The sequence below is a fragment of the Piliocolobus tephrosceles genome, chromosome 11, assembly GCF_002776525.5.
Source record: "Piliocolobus tephrosceles isolate RC106 chromosome 11, ASM277652v3, whole genome shotgun sequence".
Taxonomy (NCBI): Eukaryota; Metazoa; Chordata; class Mammalia; order Primates; family Cercopithecidae; genus Piliocolobus; species Piliocolobus tephrosceles.
This window is the reverse complement of record NC_045444.1, coordinates 59189467-59206851: the sequence shown is the minus strand read 5'-3', so window position 1 is coordinate 59206851 and position 17385 is coordinate 59189467. Positions and strand designations below refer to the sequence as shown.

At 43.2% G+C, this 17385-nt stretch overlaps 1 protein-coding gene across 1 annotated transcript in view; it reads right to left on the bottom strand.

Moving 5' to 3' along the window:
* Positions 1-17385, bottom strand: part of MAP3K20 (mitogen-activated protein kinase kinase kinase 20) — a 194368-nt gene that overhangs the window by 29066 nt on the left and 147917 nt on the right. The window contains exons 12-15 of the mRNA XM_023185978.3: positions 10326-10370; positions 7808-7838; positions 7571-7710; positions 725-787 (exon numbers count right to left, since the gene is read on the bottom strand). Of these exons, the coding sequence (XP_023041746.1) occupies positions 725-787; positions 7571-7710; positions 7808-7838; positions 10326-10370 (279 nt within the window). The remainder of the gene's footprint in view (positions 1-724; positions 788-7570; positions 7711-7807; positions 7839-10325; positions 10371-17385) is intronic.

Below are 17385 nucleotides of genomic sequence, written 5' to 3'. Positions count from 1 at the left end.
GTATCACAATGCATCTTGCATTGTGCAATTTTACCCTAGAAATGCACTTAGCACCTTGAGATGCATTGTGAGATTTCAACTTGAGAGGTTCACAACACATAGGGCATTTACAAGCTATTCCCGAAGAGGAATTACACAGTGGATGGAGGACGCAAATGTGGATGGAGGATGAAGCAGAGGAACAAAACGAATCTTTGAGGGATTAGAGATGAAAAACTATAGCTGTTAGTGAATAAGTAAAGTTCTGTATATGAATTGCAAGTATTTGCTGATTTTAAACAAATTATGCCATATTCCTTTAGAGTAGATTCAAAATGTTAAGTATACTAATATGTTATTCAAACAGTAAACCTCCCATCCCCTATGAAAGTGATGACTGAGCGCTCCAGGGTATGAATTCTCTGTGACTTACATGTTGAAAAGTATCCAGGCCCAGGTGGGAGGCCACAGGACCTCGCCCACAATGTTGGCACTTAGAACTCCCAGCCACTAAAGTGAGGTGTGTTGTTCTTATCATGAACGAATTGTTAATATTTCAACTTGTGGGGAACAAGGGAGTTCAATTTATACACATCCCTTGCTTCAAAGGGCCTTTTGTTAGACAGATATGATGAAATTTCACTTCAAACAACCATTTCCGACATTGGCAAATTTAGGTGTGGATGCAGCAGGTGCATGTGTCAATAAAGGTAGCATTAGTGTCCGTAAGAAAAACCTTACTTACCTTAATTAGTGGTGGGAAGTGAAACAAGTTTATGTAATCATGGGTTAATTTCTCAATGGCTGACTGTAAAAAAAAATCATATGACTTTATTAATGATTCAACAATACCAAGAGAAGATTAAAATCATTGGGTACAAACAAAAACATTCCTTATTTACCTAGTTCATAAAATATCTTGGGGGCATTAATATCCAACGTCTATTGAGAATAACTCTCATTGTCCAAAGCAGCGTAGGTGGTTTGTAATTATTTAAAGGACCAGAAATTTTTAAAAATTATTTTTTCTTTTGGAGACCGGGTCTCATTCTACCGTGCAGGCTGGAGTGCAGTAACACTATCACAACTCACCGCAGCCTTGAACTCCTGAGCTCAAGAGATTCTTCCATCTCAGCCTCCCAAGTGGCTGGGACTCAGGCACACACCACCACACCAGCTAATTTATTTGATTTTATTTTTTGTAGAGATGGGGTCTTGCTCTGTTGCCCAGGCTGGTCTTGAAATCCTGGCCTCCTGCCTTGACCTCTCAAAGCACTGGGATTACAGGGATGAGGCCAAGAAAAGGAAGACATTTTAAAGATGTTGAACCTCAGACTAAGCAATAAATAAAACCATTTTTCAAACACTGGCAGAGTATAGTACTGAGAAGTGGATGTTTTAGGGTACAGAATGCAGGTGCCACTCTGAGTAACGGTGAGAAAAGCAACATAGCACGTGAGCATAACACCAGATTTTCAGGAAGGCTAGAATCTCACTAAAAGGTTGATTGCATTATAAGAACATTTCTATGGATATGTGTCTAACATCCCCTCTGCTAATGAAACACAAAAAAATCTGAAAGGAAAGGAAGACAATTTATGATGATGTTTTGGATACTCAGCAGGCACAGTTCAGATTTTCTAAGAACTGATTGCAGAGAGAGTAAAAAAGTACCAACCTGAGAAAATTAGATGCATTTTATTTTAAAGCAAAATAAACACTGTTGACAGCTGACAATGTAATGAACACTTATTGGGTGTTCAATCCTACTTCTTACACTCAGCTCCTCCACACGAGGACTTGCAGGCTCAGAGAAGAGAGCCATGGTCAGGCTTAAACAGAGGGACAAACACACAGCAAAAGAATGGGTCGGGGCTGGGTGTGGTGGCTCACATCTGTAATCCCAGCACTTTGGGACGCTGAGGTGGGCGGATCATGAGGTCAGAGGTTCGAGACCAGCCTGACCAACATGGTGAAGCCCCATCTCTACTAAAAATACCAAAAATTAGCGAGGTGTGGTAGCCCGCGCCTGTAATTCCAGCTACTCAGGAGGCTGAGGCAGGAGAATCGCTTGAAACTGGGAGGCGGAGGTTGCAGTGAGCCAAGATTGCACCACTGCACTTCAGCCTGCGCAGCAGAGTAAGACTCCAGCTCAAAAAAAAAAAAAAAAAAAAAAAAAATGGATGGATATACTGCTCCACTGTCCAGTTTGATCACCTACCATTCCATTTAAGGACTGAGAGACTCTTGGAGAAAGTACACAACAATTGTGCTTTTCAGTGAAAGCGCAAAGAATAAAGGATACATTCTTACCATAGGCTGTGTGTGAGAAACACTTGAGACAAGGACCAGGAGGACTCCTCCAGTGTGGATATACTCATCCCCAAAGGCCCAGCTTGGAGCATTACTTATCTTGATCGCCCCGAGAGTCTATGCAGGGCCCTCCTAGAGTAAGTGCACACAACCCTTTCCCTTTATCTTTCCCTCTCATATAAACTTGTTGGAAATCCCCACGCTCTGGCTGAGTTTAGTGGTCACCTGTTGGCTGAGCCCCTACTGGCTAGCCATTCTTACATACAGCTCCAGCCTTGGCAGTAAGCGGGAGGGTCCGCATTCCACACTTTGGAGACTGCCCCTCTGTGAATGACTGTCTTTAGAAGCTCGTGCAGACGCACTCAGGAGTTTGAGGGCAGTGTTAGGTCCCCCAACAGATGCAGGCTACTCCTTCATTTGGAGCTCTGGGCAGACCCTCTGCAGAGGTCATAAAAAGAGGACATCACACTGCCCCACTCTTAGTGGGTCAAATAGTTTTTGTTTTTACTTTTAAGTGGCTGCTTCCAACAGGGCTTTTTATCTCTGCATGTTCCTTGGCTTCTCTGCAGGCTTAGACCCCTGTCCCTACCTTTTTTTTTTTTTGAGACAGGGTCTCACTCTATTGCCCAGGCTGTAGTGCAGTCGTGCAATCACGGTTCATGGCAGCCTCAACCTCTTGGACTCAAGCAATCCTCCCACCTCAACCTCCCAAGTAACTGGGACCACCACAGGCGTGCACCACATGCCTGGCTAATTTTTGCATTTTTTGCAGAGGCAAGGTTTTGCCATGTTGCCCAGTCTGGTCTTGAACTTCTGGGCTCAAGTGAGTTGCCCACCTTGATCTCTCAAAGTGCTGGGATTACAGGCATGAGCCACAGTGCCTGGCCCTTAGACCCTTTTGACCACTGATTCTATCTTAAAGCTTTTCCAACCTTTGGCTTTTGTAACAGCATTATCGCCTCATTTCCTACTTTGTGGACACACATTCCTGCCTTCCTCTTCACCTTCCTGGCCAAACACATCCTTTCTGCCAAAGACAGAAAGCTTCCTAGCTGGAAGAAGACTACTCTTGGCCGGGCGCGGTGGCTCAAGCCTGTAATCCCAGCACTTTGGGAGGCCGAGACGGGTGGATCACGAGGTCAGGAGATCGAGACCATCCTGGCTAACACGGTGAAACCCCGTCTCTACTAAAAAAATACAAAAAAATAGCCGGGCCAGGTGGCGGGCGCCTGTAGTCCCAGCTACTCGGGAGGCTGAGGCGGGAGAATGGCGTAAACCCGGGAGGCGGAGCTTGCAGTGAGCTGAGATCCGGCCACTGCACTCCAGCCTGGGCGACAGAGCGAGACTCTGTCTCAAAAAAAAAAAAAAAAAAAAAAAAAAGACTACTCTTGAGCAGGGTGTAGAGGTGGCTGTGCTTTCCTTTGTTTTATTATTACTTTTTAATGAGGTGAAATTCACATGCCATAAAATTAACCAGTACCTCTATCTAGTTCCAAAACATTTTCATCACCCCCAAAGGGGACTCTACTCCCATTAGGCAGTCAATAACCATTGCCTCCTCCCCCCAGCAGCTGGCAATCACTGATCGCTTTCTGTCTATGGATTCACCTATTCAGGGTGTCTCATACAATATGTGACTTTTGTGTCTGGCTTCTTTCTTCTTTTTTTTTTGTTGTTGTTGTTGTTGAGACGGAGTCTCGCTCTGTCGCCAGGGCTGGAGTGCAGTGGCCGGATCTCAGCTCACTGCAAGCTCCGCCTCCCGGGTTTACGCCAGTCTCCCGCCTCAGCCTCCCCAGTAGCTGGGACTACAGGCGCCCGCCACCTCGCCCGGCTAGTTTTTTGTATTTTTTAGTAGAGACGGGGTTTCACCGTGTTAGCCAGGATGGTCTTCATCTCCTGACCTCGTGATCCGCCCATCTCGGCCTCCCAAAGTGCTGGGATTACAGGCTTGAGCCACCGCGCCCGGCCTTGTGTCTGGCTTCTTTCATTTAGCATCATGTTCAAGGCTCATCTATGCTGCGGCACATATCAGTGTGGAGTCCTAAGAAGTTAAGTAAGCTACAACAAGGAGGGGGTCTCAGGTGGGGGATAACAATTGTTCTGAGAGACGGCTAATCACAGACAATCACAACAACCTGTTCCCAAATACCTCATTCTGCAAGTAACCCCAGCAGCATGACTTTGTCTGCACACCCTATCTGCACGTAGCCCCTCCAGTATGATCTCATAAAACTTCCCTCAAGCCCCTGCCTCTTGGCAGACAGCCCCTTCTCTGCTGTGCTGCCCATTGCACCCTTGCAACACATCTTCGTACTTTCTGTAATAAATCTGCCTTTCTTTACCTATGACTGTCTTGGTAAATTATTTTACTGCCTGCGACAGCGGCCCCAGCCAGTCTGCCCACGTCAATCAGTACTTCATTGTGCTTTCCTTCTTGAGCCTGAGAACAGCCCTCTTACCTGTGGCATCTTCCTCTTCTCTCCATGCGCATTTTTGTTACACTGCAGTGCTTATTATTGTCTACATTTATACCCTCCTGTTTTTTCAAAACCCAGCCTTGCCTTTTTAATCCATTTTAAAACTTCGAGAAGCAAAGTGCAAACATGTCAATTCTCAATACTCCCGACAGCTGGTCACATTCCAGCTTTTTCCCCCAGCCTGAAGTTGTAAGCTGTTCAGGATCTGGCCTCACCTTCTTTCCACTTCAGGTTCCATGCATTCTACTCATCACTCGTGTTCTGTAGACAGCTGTTTAAGCTACTCAGATCGGGACTCATCTTTTCTGTTCCTCCACATTCTCTTCCATTTCTCTTAACTCTTTGTTCTCTCTGTCTAGATTAATGTTCTTTCCTTTCCTGGTCTACATTCCAAAATCTGTCATTCCTCCAAGATCCGGCTCAAGGGCTACCCACTCTGTGAAGTTTTCCCTTTCCATCTCCCACCATGGCCTCTCCCAAGTAAGTCTAGGTAATGAATCAGTCCTTTCCTCCCAATTGCCAAGGAGATGCTGTATGCATTCCTTAACCACAGGTTTCTTTGAATCTTCATAGGCCCAGTCTCACAATTAGTAGCCATTCACTGAATTTGTTGAACAATAAACAGTAAGTCTGGACTTTGCTTGCCTAAATGATACCTCTCAGTATGAAAGGGGTACTTAGGTTATCCAGGGCCACCCTTGGAAAGATGTAAATCACTGAGGGCATCTGGTGAGGTATCCCAGCTCACCACCCCGTCTTCCAAACTGATCCTTAAGGAATACTGGTCCTTTTCAAAGATGGCAGGTAGGAAGGGGAGGTGGGAGCATCTTATATGGTATCTGCCAAATAGGACAAGATTTACAAAATTTCTTTTTTGGAGCTCTGAAACATCTCTATACTGCAGAAAATATTTTTTCCTACTGTGGCCCACCTAAGCCAGCATAGCTTTTAGGATGGACTTGCCCACACCCCGAGGCTGGGATTACATTCTTTGCCAGCCTTTGAGAAATACGCTATGCATGGGTTTTCCTGCCCTTCTTCTAGGAGGGAGAAGACAGCAAGGTCCTCTTTCTGTTGTGGAGATGTTCTCTGGTGGGTGAGTGCTAAGCTGTTATGCAAAAGGTGCTGAGAGTCTGTGAGGATGTTTCTTCCTGGACCTAGGGTCCACAGAATGAAATGAATGGGCTCTCTTTGGGTCTTAATGGGGATTTCTCTAGAAAGGTCAGTATGGGTAGCTCTGAGATAGGGATTAGTTGGCATGCTGGTAGAGCCTTTGTGAAGGTGTGGATTTGGACAGGAGGCTGCTTTTTCTAAATTTTCTCCTTTATTCTGTGTCTCTTCTTTCTATTTTTATTTTTATTTTTTTTTGAGACGGAGTCTCGCTCTATCACCCAGGCTGGAGTGCAGTGGCCGGATCTCAGCTCACTGCAAGCTCCGCCTCCTGGGTTCACGCCATTCTCCTGCCTCAGCCTCCTGAGTAGCTGGGACTACAGGCGCCCGCCACCTCGCCCGGCTAGATTTTTGTATTTTTTTAGTAGAGACGGGGTTTCACCGTGTTAGCCAGGATGGTCTCGATCTCCTGACCTTGTGATCCGCCCGTCTCGGCCTCCCAAAGTGCTGGGATTACAGGCTTGAGCCACCACGCCCGGCCCTGTGTCTCTTCTTTCTAACCTATACGTTAGATCTACCCACACTGGAATGGGGGTGCGGGTTTGGGGAGCAAACTTGATTTTATTCTAAGATGTCTCTTGAAATAAGATTAATCACAATGACCACACAATGCCGCAATTGTTATTCAGTTTAAGTTGCTAAGTTGAAAAAACAAAAACAAACAAACAAAAAACCATGACCACTACCACCCAGTGAACACAGAGGTTTAGCTTTGAAACTACTCAATACTTAAGTTTTGGGGGAAATGGTAGAATTTCCTGAGTTAAGTGGGGATTAAAACACATACAAGGTGGTATCTGTTCCAGGTCATAATGACAAAAATTACAAATGCCTTTAGGTTACTGCATTGGCTTACGTTTCCCTCTGGCCATGCAGAAATTCCGGGGTCCTTAGGGATTCCTGATGGACTTTTGTCTGTCTAGAATTAAACTGAGTCACCTCCTGCTATTCTGGGTGCATGGCTGTTTTCCAGGCACTGCACTGCCTTTGTGGTATTTTTTACAGCTGTCATTTACCATTATGCATAAGCAGTATCTGTTTTCTCCACCAGATTAGAGACTTCCTGAGGATGGGGGGTGATATTCAGGTATCTCCCTGTGACTCCTACTATACCACGTATGCATCTTTTTGCTGTTGGATTATGAGGAAGGAATAGGGGTGCTTGGGGGCGGCCACTGATTATCAACTGGTGTAAGCATTTCAGCACAGTAATGACCAGCATAGCACCGTTTCCATCTGCAGCCCCTAATGTTTGATCTGCTGCATAGTAGGAGCTCAGTAAAGATTTATTGATGGAGGTCAGGCTCATGCCTGTAATCCCAGCACTTTGGGAGGCCGAGGTGGGTGGATCATTTGAAGTCAGGAGCTCGAGACCAGCCTGGAAAACATGGTGAAACCCCATCTCTACTAAAAATACAAAAATTAGCTGGGTGTGGTGGCACACTTCTGTAATCCCAGCTACTTGGGAGGCTGAGGCAGGAGAATCGCTTGAACTCAGGAGGTGGAGGGTGCAGTGAGCCGAGATCACGCCTATGAACTGTAGCCTGGGCAACAGAGCAAGACTCCGTCTCAAAAAAAAAAAAAAAAAAAAAAAAGATTTGCTGATGGAATGTTCTCCCTTTCTGAGGTACCTTGAAGTGAATGATATGCCCCTTGGAGACAATGCCCATGTCTTTCAGGTCTTCTTCCTCCAGCAGCAGTAGCCGCTTCCCTGTAATGTTGTTTTCTTTAAACAAGCTTGCATATACACTCATCTCTGCTGAAGAGTCACCTGAAGGAAGTGATTAGAAAGCAGTATAAAATTAGACGAAATCACATCCAAAACAAAGTTAAATCCATGAATTAAGAAGGTAACTTATTCCACTTGCCTTTTCTGACGAGCTGCTGAACCCAACAATACTGTGAAAGAGAGGACACATATGGTTTTGAAGATTCACACATGGTCAGTGGCCGGTCTTCACAGTAAACATAGAGTTTTCAATAGATCAAAATAGCTTTAATTCCTGGCTCAACCACAGAGGTAAAATAGAAGACTTTCTCTTTGTAGTTTTAAAACCTCAAGCTTTCAAATGGGAGATATCCCTCTCTTCGGGGGTCTTGGACAGTTAAAAGACCATTGGTTTTCCTCCTTCTTTGGGAGATATTTTTAAATCCTTTCAAGAGGGTTCTGACTTATAGTGATTTTTCCATTTATGTGCCAGTGGCCCCCTGGATTGCTGAGGGGCACCGGTTTACTCAGGAATTGTGTGAGTTCTAGGGACCACACAGCAGTGGACGGAAGGAATCTTCTGTTCTAGGCCAGGTTGTGAAGTAGCCACGTGGCCCCGGCCAAGTCAAAGTATGGAGCTTCCTATGTAGAATAAGGAGACTGGACCCAGTGACCCTTAGTCCCTGTATATCACAGGGCCTGGGTTTACTGGTGGCCTCTCACAGTACCTTGGTGAGGGGAGAAGGATGGGAGGGCAGACTCAGTCCCTCTGATTCTCTGGGGGAGCCCTCAACTCTGGAATTTTATTTAAGTGGCCTGGAAACCACTCAATCTCAGAGCAAAGACTAAAAATAGCTGTTAGAACTCAGTGCTTTTTAAAAAATTTCTTTTCAAATGAGAGGGAAACTTTGCAGCGAGGGATAAAGAGATTACATCCAGGCTTGTGAATAAAGGAGACCCTGAGTCCTCTTTCCTTGTTAAGCAAGGCTGGCAGGAAAGTGAGACTCACTGGGGCTCAGTGAACGGGAAGAAATAGTGGCAACTGGTGCCAAGTTTCCTTACCCTATGGAAGCCAAAGAGGTTAGCTAATGTCGAAAGCAGGTGCACTTCAAAATACAAAGGGCAGAGAGGGAAATGCCTGGGCCCAAAACCGGGTTGAGCTAGGTAAACAGATCTTTTGAGGAGTTTCCAGTAGCTAGTCTGCACTTCGTGGCACCTGGTCTGTTCCCTGGGCTGGAGCCCAAACCCACTAAGGCTCACATTACATCTTTTGTTTTTTTCATTTTAATTTAGCGATACCCTGAGCTTGTTAAATAGACCTGGATAGGCATAAGTCCCTGAGTTTTATAGAACTTAAAACAATTTTTTTTTTTTTTTTTGAGATGGAACCTTGCTCTGTTGCCCAGGCTGGAGTGCAATGGTGTGATCTTGGCTCACTGCAACCTCCACCTTCCATGTTCAAGTGATTGTCTTGCCTCAGCTTCCCAAGTAGCTGAGATTATAGGCATCTGCCACCACATCTGGCTCCTTTTTGTATTTTTAGAAGAGATGGGGTTTCACCATGTTGGCCAGGCTGGTCTCGAACTCCTGACCTCAAGTGATCCTCCTGCCTCGGCCTCCCAAAGTGCTGGGATTACAGGCTACCTCGCCCAGCCTAGTCCCCGAGTTTTCTCATCAGGAATTTTCTTACCTGTTTTGTCCCTAAGAAAATAGATATGGTGATGTAACTGACTAAGTTGGATTGTTTCTCAGGGTTTCTATCAAGAATGCAGAGTGCAGGACTTCCTTTGGATTTCAATAGTCTGAGTGCAGCCTCTCAAAAACATGGAGCTTATCTGGCTAAAGCTATCGGGAATGTCTGGGCGTGCTTGTGTCTATTCCCGCTTGGGAGGCCAGAGTAGGGCTGGCAAATATGATGCCTTGTTTTCAAACAGGCCTGAGGTAGAAGGAAAGCCAGTTCAGTGGTGTCCCAGTTCAGTTCAGTTCAGCACTGCCTTGACCAGATCCTCCTCTACCACGGCTCAAGGCCATCCCTGTTTTTTTAAGAAGATTTAAGATCACTTTTTTTTTCTCAAGTATGTTCATTTGTTTTCCCGAGCTGCCACTTTAATTTCCTCATTGGTATTTGTTATTGTATTCTGGGATACTCTCAGAGCAAATAGGAAGGTAGAACCCACTTAGAAGAGTTGCAGATACTTGCTTTACTCTTGAGGCCTTATTTTCAATCATTATTGCATTAAAAACAGAAACAAGGCCAGGTGCAGTGGCTCACACCTGTAATCCCAGCACTTTGGGAGGCGAGGCAGGCAGATCACCTGAGGTCAGGAGTTTGAGATCAGCCTGACCAACATGGTGAAACCCCGTCTCTACTAAAAATACAAAAATTAGCCAGGCGTGCTGGTGGGCACCTATAGTCTTAGCTACTTAGGAGGCTGAGGCAGGAGAATCGCTTGAACCTCAGGAGGTGGAGGTTGCAGTGAGCTGAGATTGCACCACTGCACTCCAGCCTGGGCGACAGAGCGAGACTCTGTCTCAAAAAAAAAAAAAAAAAAAAAAAGAATTTGTCAACTTCTCCTAGTTAGACTTTCCTAAGGCCCAATCTCTTTACCTAAAAACTTAGGGACAAATTTATGAAATACCTGCCCAAGTCAAATAAGGCATGAATACAAAGAGCTTACCACATCGTCTTCTGTCCATGCACCAATCTCAAAGGAAGGCAGCAGCTGCATGGGAAATATGCATGAAACGAAAAAAAAGTAATATTATCATTGTCTTTTTGGTTCATCCTCTTGTCTCACTCTTTTAGCTCTCAGCTGCTGCTCTGGCTTGGTTCCTCCTGCAGGCTGGGTTGAATGGAAAACAGTTTTCCTGACCTTAAGAGGCAGTTCTCAGTGCTCCAGTATGTTCACCAATCTCTCAGTAACAATTCATGTACTTTGGGAGTGTTTCATATTCCTCTGCTGGTACATGGTTTTTATATCCCACAATAAGGCCTCAGCAGTCAAGACATTTCTGACCTTTTCTCAGAGACCCAGAGTCTTCCTCAGAGTTCTCAGCCAACATGAGGACTATTGGATTAACAATGAAAATTCCAAAGCAACCACTTAGTAACCAGATGATGTCTTATGCCTATTCTCAAGAGGAATTTCTAAGTGTTTAAAGATCTCATTTGCACAATATTTTAAAAACCAGATGTTAGCACCCACGGATGAAGAAGGACATGGGAAATCGGTACGGTCCTAAGAAACCCAGGCTGTAGAGTTGCTCTAACTAAAACAGATTAAAATACCTCCCTGTGAGGTTCACAAGTGCAAACGAAGATGTCTCCAGAGGACTTCAGCCTGCACCATTTTCAGAGCCAAAGAGCTACTTACTCTCTTCAATATATGCCCCATGGCCATCTAAATAATAAATGCTTATATAATTTTTAGAAGTCTGTGTGTCCTATAGGTCGAATTCGAGTTTGGTACAGCTATTAGCTTTAACTAGCCTAACTTGACCCCCCAAAATGAATTGCTCATGAGATAATATGGCAAAGCGTCACTCATCTTCTGTTACAAATAATATTTTCTTGTGAGTTTCTTTTTCTTTTTTTTTTTTTTTGAGACGGAGTCTTGCTCTGTCGCCCGGGCTGGAGTGCAGTGGCCGGATCTCAGCTCACTGCAAGCTCCGCCTCCCGGGTTTACGCCATTCTCCTGCCTCAGCCTCCCGAGTAGCTGGGACTACAGGCGCCCGCCACCTCGCCCGGCTAGTTTTTTTTTTTGTTTGTTTTTAGTAGAGACGGGGTTTCACCGGGTTAGCCAGGATGGTCTCGATCTCCTGACCTTGTGATCCGCCCGTCTCGGCCTCCTAAAGTGCTGGGATTACAGGCTTGAGCCACCGCGCCCCGCCAAGTTTCAAAAAAAGAAGTTGAGTTTGGTTGCTTTTACTGTTAGTATAAAAATCAGAGGGTAGGTGAGTTAACCTTTCTAACTTATAGGTATTTTGTACCCACATGCTCAAAATTCTGCTAGAAAAGGCACAGCCCCTGCCTTCAAGGAGCTTTTAATTTAACTGGGGCTAATACAGGTATAAATTATACCTGGGGGACTCCAAGGCCATGTGAATCTTGGTTTACTTAATGCCTAACATAGGGCCTGGCATATGGTATCTGGTGAACTTTTGTTGAGTCATTTTAAACAATGAATAAAATTAAAGGGTGCATTTACTGGAATGCTAAGTTCTCTAGTATAGAGTTCAATATCTATGGGTATACCATAGACAGATGTATTCACAAAGGGGTTCGTAAAATAAGATGGGAGAATGGAGGGCAGCACGGCTTGAGCTGGGTCCTGCAACACAAGAAGAGAGGTGATTCTGGGTAAAGAGAAGCAACAAGGCAAAACCTGGCATGGCGGGAGAGGGAGGTACAGGAGGGAAGGATGGGAATGGAAGGCAATGAGTTCATGTTGGAGGAAAAAAGGGAAATGAGGCAGACAGAGTGGGGAGGCAAGCGGAAAAACCCACTACTGAAATGGACATGAATGTGCAGGGTTTCAGTATTTATAGATAAGTTGCCAGGACATAAAGTATACACTGAAATCGATCCTGTTCTGAGTATACTCTGCTACCTGCATGTGCTTCCCTTCCCGCCAGGGTTGCCTTTGCCTCCTCAGAAACACTTGAGGTGGGTAGGAATCATCACACACAGTCACCTGCTTTAATAATGGGGAAAGGAGAAAGACTTGAGGAACAGAATCTAAAGCTGAACTGGATCAAAGAAAATATATGACAATTTTGTCTCTTCACAGGGCAGCTGGACACAGCTGCAGAATCATGCCATTCCCTTCTCCCATCACAGAAGCAAACGTGAAATATGGAACTTTTTTGGTTCGTTCAAGAAACAACAGTCTGAGTTACAGAAATATTTTCCTGCATCATGGCTCACTTTTATAGAAACTGGGATGGGGGAGGGGATGTGTAGTGCTATTTTTATAAAATTCCCAAATGTTGTGCTAAACAAAATTGAGAAATAAGTATTTTTTGAATAGAATAGAAGTTGTAAATGAAATAACTAATCACAACCAGAATCTTTGGTTTTAATGTCAAAAGGAGAGGGGGTTGGTTGCACACTGAGGATGGTTCTCCAATACGATGCCTAGGGAAAGGCGCTGGCTTCATTCAGCTGGATGCTCACTCCAGCAGGATTCTTTGCACAATGCTTGCAAAGATCAGTGAGAGGAAGGCTGGAGCCAGGCATTGCTTCATGACGGTTTGAATTTGGCAAGACAGGGGATAAGAGTTAATGATCTCCAGCCACAGAGTGGCTTACCATTTCCTTTATGTTTTCTGTACCTTGTTAACATATCAGTGTATCTGCTGTAAGATGAGTTCTAAGCCTTTCTTTCTTTGGGGAATAAAAAAAATCCACCCCATGACTGTCTCATCACTTTACAAATTTATTATTTACACTCCCACTGACTTTAGGAGAGAAAAGCTAACACTTGTGTCCATGCGTGTGACAACGATTCCTTCAAAGGACGTTGGGAATCCAATCTAACGGGGACCTTATATACACAGCAACACATAACAAAGGGATTTACTGTCAAAACGTTTATTGCAAAATGGAGTCTTAGAACAAAGGAAAGCAAAGAAAAGTTCACATCAAAATGAAATGTATGACACCAACTTGGATTTCTGAATACACTGTGGACTTTGTGCTGGAATATCAAATTCCAACTATAAAATCAGTAACTGAATAGTCTTACCACACAAGAGTAAAATTTAATCTTCCATACAAACATTATACAAGATATTTGGCATAGGACTTGCTCAGAATAACATTGCAATAGAATAATTGAGAAAAAGTTTTTGTTAAAAAAACAATAAAGTGATAATGCCATCTATTCAAAGCTCACACTCAAAGAATATAAATATTTTCTATTATTTAGTACAAAAATTTTAAGAGTGCAAAAGCAGTATGTGCAGTGTATCATTTCTGACATTAATAGATATACTATTCTGCACACAATATAAAATAATTAATGTAGGTGCCTGGAACTGTAGTTTGAAGTAAATAATCACATGCCAGGAAGCTCCTCACAGGAAACAGAGTGCAAACAAAGGTGGAGTCTGAGAAAACATGGCTAGTCTTTTGATGTCCTGATGGACACTCATTTTTCATCATAGAAATGCTGTATCTAGAGCTGTCAGGCTATGCTACAATCGAGAGAAGAGAATAGATTTTTATATCTGGCAATGCTTAACATCTAAACAGGAAAACAGTCTTACTCAAAAGCAGCAAAAGGTGCCTGATTATAGAAAATTTATGCTCTATTATATATGTGATATGATGAAACTCTGCTACTTTCAAAAGGCTGCAATAAGTCTAGTACAATAAAATTTTTTAAGTATTAATATTTAACTCAGAATAAGTTCTAAAACTGTCTTTCATAAAACTCTTACCATTCAAATGAAAACTCTGAAAAATAAAGTTATATGCACAGTAATTCTGGGAGAAGTCATTCTGGATCACTCCTAAACACTCCCCTATCCCCAATTCCTTGATTTTTAATGGGGATCAAGTTTGACTACCTTAGCTAGTGTTTAAAAGTCTAACAAATTCACTGCATGTTAAAAATCACTGGTTAAAAGCCCACCCTCAACATTTCCAGAGCATCAAAAACAGTGAGCTATATGCTTTCAACTTCTTTTCACTGGTTATGTAAAATAGTCAAATGTAATTTTGCTTTCAAAAATGATGGGTAGAAAAAGAGGCTTTAAGTTAACCTATAAAATTGCAGCTACCTCAATGAGATTTTTTTTTCTTTCTATTTATTGTGGAATCAGTGTAATGGGAGAGTGACCTGCCCCGGTGGATTTGGCTGTTTCAAGTTGCCACCAGCATTCCTCAGGAGAAAGAAACCATTTCCCCGTAGGGCAATGGTGCTTTAAGATAAAGCCATGAAACCCACAAAATTCAGGTTGTATGTTGCTCTAACTCTAAAAATACATTTTTTTTTTTTTTGACTTGGGTAATTTTGTTCAGGAGAAAAATAATTAGACACGAAACTCTAAAGCTTCTGGATTTGATAAGTTTATCAGTGGGGAAGGGACAATGCTACTGGGTTTTATTTATTTATTTACTTATTTTGAGATGAAGTCTCACTCTGTCATCCAGGCTGGAGTATAGTGGTGCGATCTCAGCTCACTGCAGCCTCTGCCTCCCAGGCTCAAGTGATTCTCCTGTCTCAGCCTCCCTACTGGCTGGGGTTACAGGCATGTGCCACCACACCCAGCTAATTTTTGTATTTTTAGTCGCAACAGGGTTTTACCATGTTGGCCAGGCTTGTCTCGAACCCCTGACCTCAGGTGATCTGCCCACCTCGGCCTCCCAAAGTACTGGGATTATAGGTGTGAGCCACTGCGCCCAGCCCCTTTTGGATGGAAGACTTTACGGAGCAAACTGTTCCTGGCATTCATAATGTTACTATTCCGGGCACTGGGCACCAAATGCCATCCCAGTTGCTGTGACAACCAAAAATGTGCCCTAGCCCCAACACTCTCAAACACCAGTAGGTGACAGCAGCACCCCAGTTGAGAATGACTAGGAGGGTTTCATCAAATTCTACAAGATAACTTTATGAATTAAGAAAAAAAGATGCCAGGTGAGACATTTTCAGTTGCGTGTCCCTGATAATTACTACAACAATTGAGAGATTTAATTCTCATTTTGAATTTTTACATTTCTGTTTCTTTTAACCCTTCTCTTTCTAAATGTACATTTTTGTAAATCAAGTAATTAGAACTAAATCCAACACTGATAATGGCCATTTCAAAAACTGGTCTGAAAAGTGAATTAGAAGCTGTATAATTAATATCATCATTAGAAATTTTGCATATAGCTAATAAACATTCCTTTCTAAAATTAATAGAGTCTAAAGTCTTCCAAATGATCTTTACAGACAGAATGAGAACACTATAAAATTCTGATTATATGATTGAGATTTCAGGGATGTTTTAACACGTTCAAGCCACTAGAAGGACACTGATTTGGAACAGAAAGTAATAGAGCCAATGTCACGTGGTAGTGATCAATAGTCCGGTTCTACGAGGAGAACAATTTTAAGCTCTTCACCGAGGCCAGTTCTGCTGTATTTGAAATCCTTGCAGGTTCTTGGTGGCAGAGGATTTGAGCTGTAACCATCTCTGGAATACTGGTGAGGAAAATAGCAGCAGTAAAGAAATGAGGAAAATATTACCTCATTAATGATAAAGTTAGGTCCAGTATAGAGTCCTGTTATTTTTCTCTTTGGCCCTATTTGGCTGCTTTTATTAATGCAACAGAACTTTATGTATAATCATATGGATTTATTAAGAAAAAAATGTCCATTTCATTCAGTTCATATGTTCTAAATGTATTGCTGCTCATTCTTAAATGAGAAGCAAGGTTTACATTCTTACATAAAGTGCAGAGATCCCGAAGTTAGCCCCAGAGATCCCCTTGCCTTTTTCAGCCTTGCTCAAATGTTACATTATCACTGGCGCCTTTCCTGATCATACTTTAAAAACCTCAACATTCACCCATGGGCCTTATCTTCCTTCCCGGCTTCATTTTTTGGCGTATACTTATCAAATGTGAACATATGATGCATTTGCTTTATTTATCATCAATCTTCACTCACTGGCATGTAAGCTCTGTGAGTGCAAAGATTTTCATCTAGCTATCTTCCAGAACAGCGTCTGGCACAGAGAAGGAGCTCAATGAATATGTGCTGAATGAATGACTATATCTTTGCCTTGTAAACCCCATGCTATTGGCTGTCTCCTCAGGTGGCTGACCACGGCACCCCAGGGCATGCTGGAAAGACAGGAGTCCCAAGCCCTCCCTTCTACTCTACTCCAAGCTTTTCTGCTTGGGTGCATTGACTCAAGTCAGGTAGTACTTCTCTATGTCTGAGCACAGACAGGCTGTGTTCCTGTATTTGTATATGTGTGTGAATAGACAGAGAAACTAGTAGCATGGGTATGTGGGGGAATCCATCTTTTAGGGAAAGGTTTGTCTGCTCTTTCTGCATTTAGTCTCACCTCAGACCAGGTTAACCTGGCCAGGGCTCATAGTTTTCAAAGAGCAACAGAAGAAATCTATTTAGCTTACATCCTAAGAATGTTCTCTTTATCTTTCCTGAAAGCTATCCACTTTTAATTTCATCTCATACCACAGAGAAAATATTATTTGAAACTGATAGTTTTCCGGAAGGTTACTGAAATCACATTTTTCAGTGTCTTCACTGGCACCATTCATAGCAGCTAACATTAACTAGCCACTTTCCACGGGCCTGGTGCTGTGTTAAGTGCTTTACATATATTATTTCTTTTCATCCGCACAATGATCCTTTCAAGTAGGTACTATTACTATTCCCATGTGGAAGATCAGCAAACAGACACACGGAGATTAAATAATTTGCCCAAGGTTGTTGAGCAACTGGGCCCAGGATTCTGAGTGACAGTCAGACTCTGATCCCTTTCTTCAGCAGTATGCACCTAGGCTGCTGTACACCTCACACCCAAAACATTCTCTTAGTTATTTCTCCCCAAATGAAGCTGGCACAGCATACTAATCATTATGTGGTATTTTTCAGCTCTCAAGGGGCATTAGAAACATGTCACGCTTCAAATTCTAAGAGGCTTTTAATGATCAAATGTAGTTAGAAATACTATTAGATCATATCTATGATGATGTCATTTCTTAAAACTTCC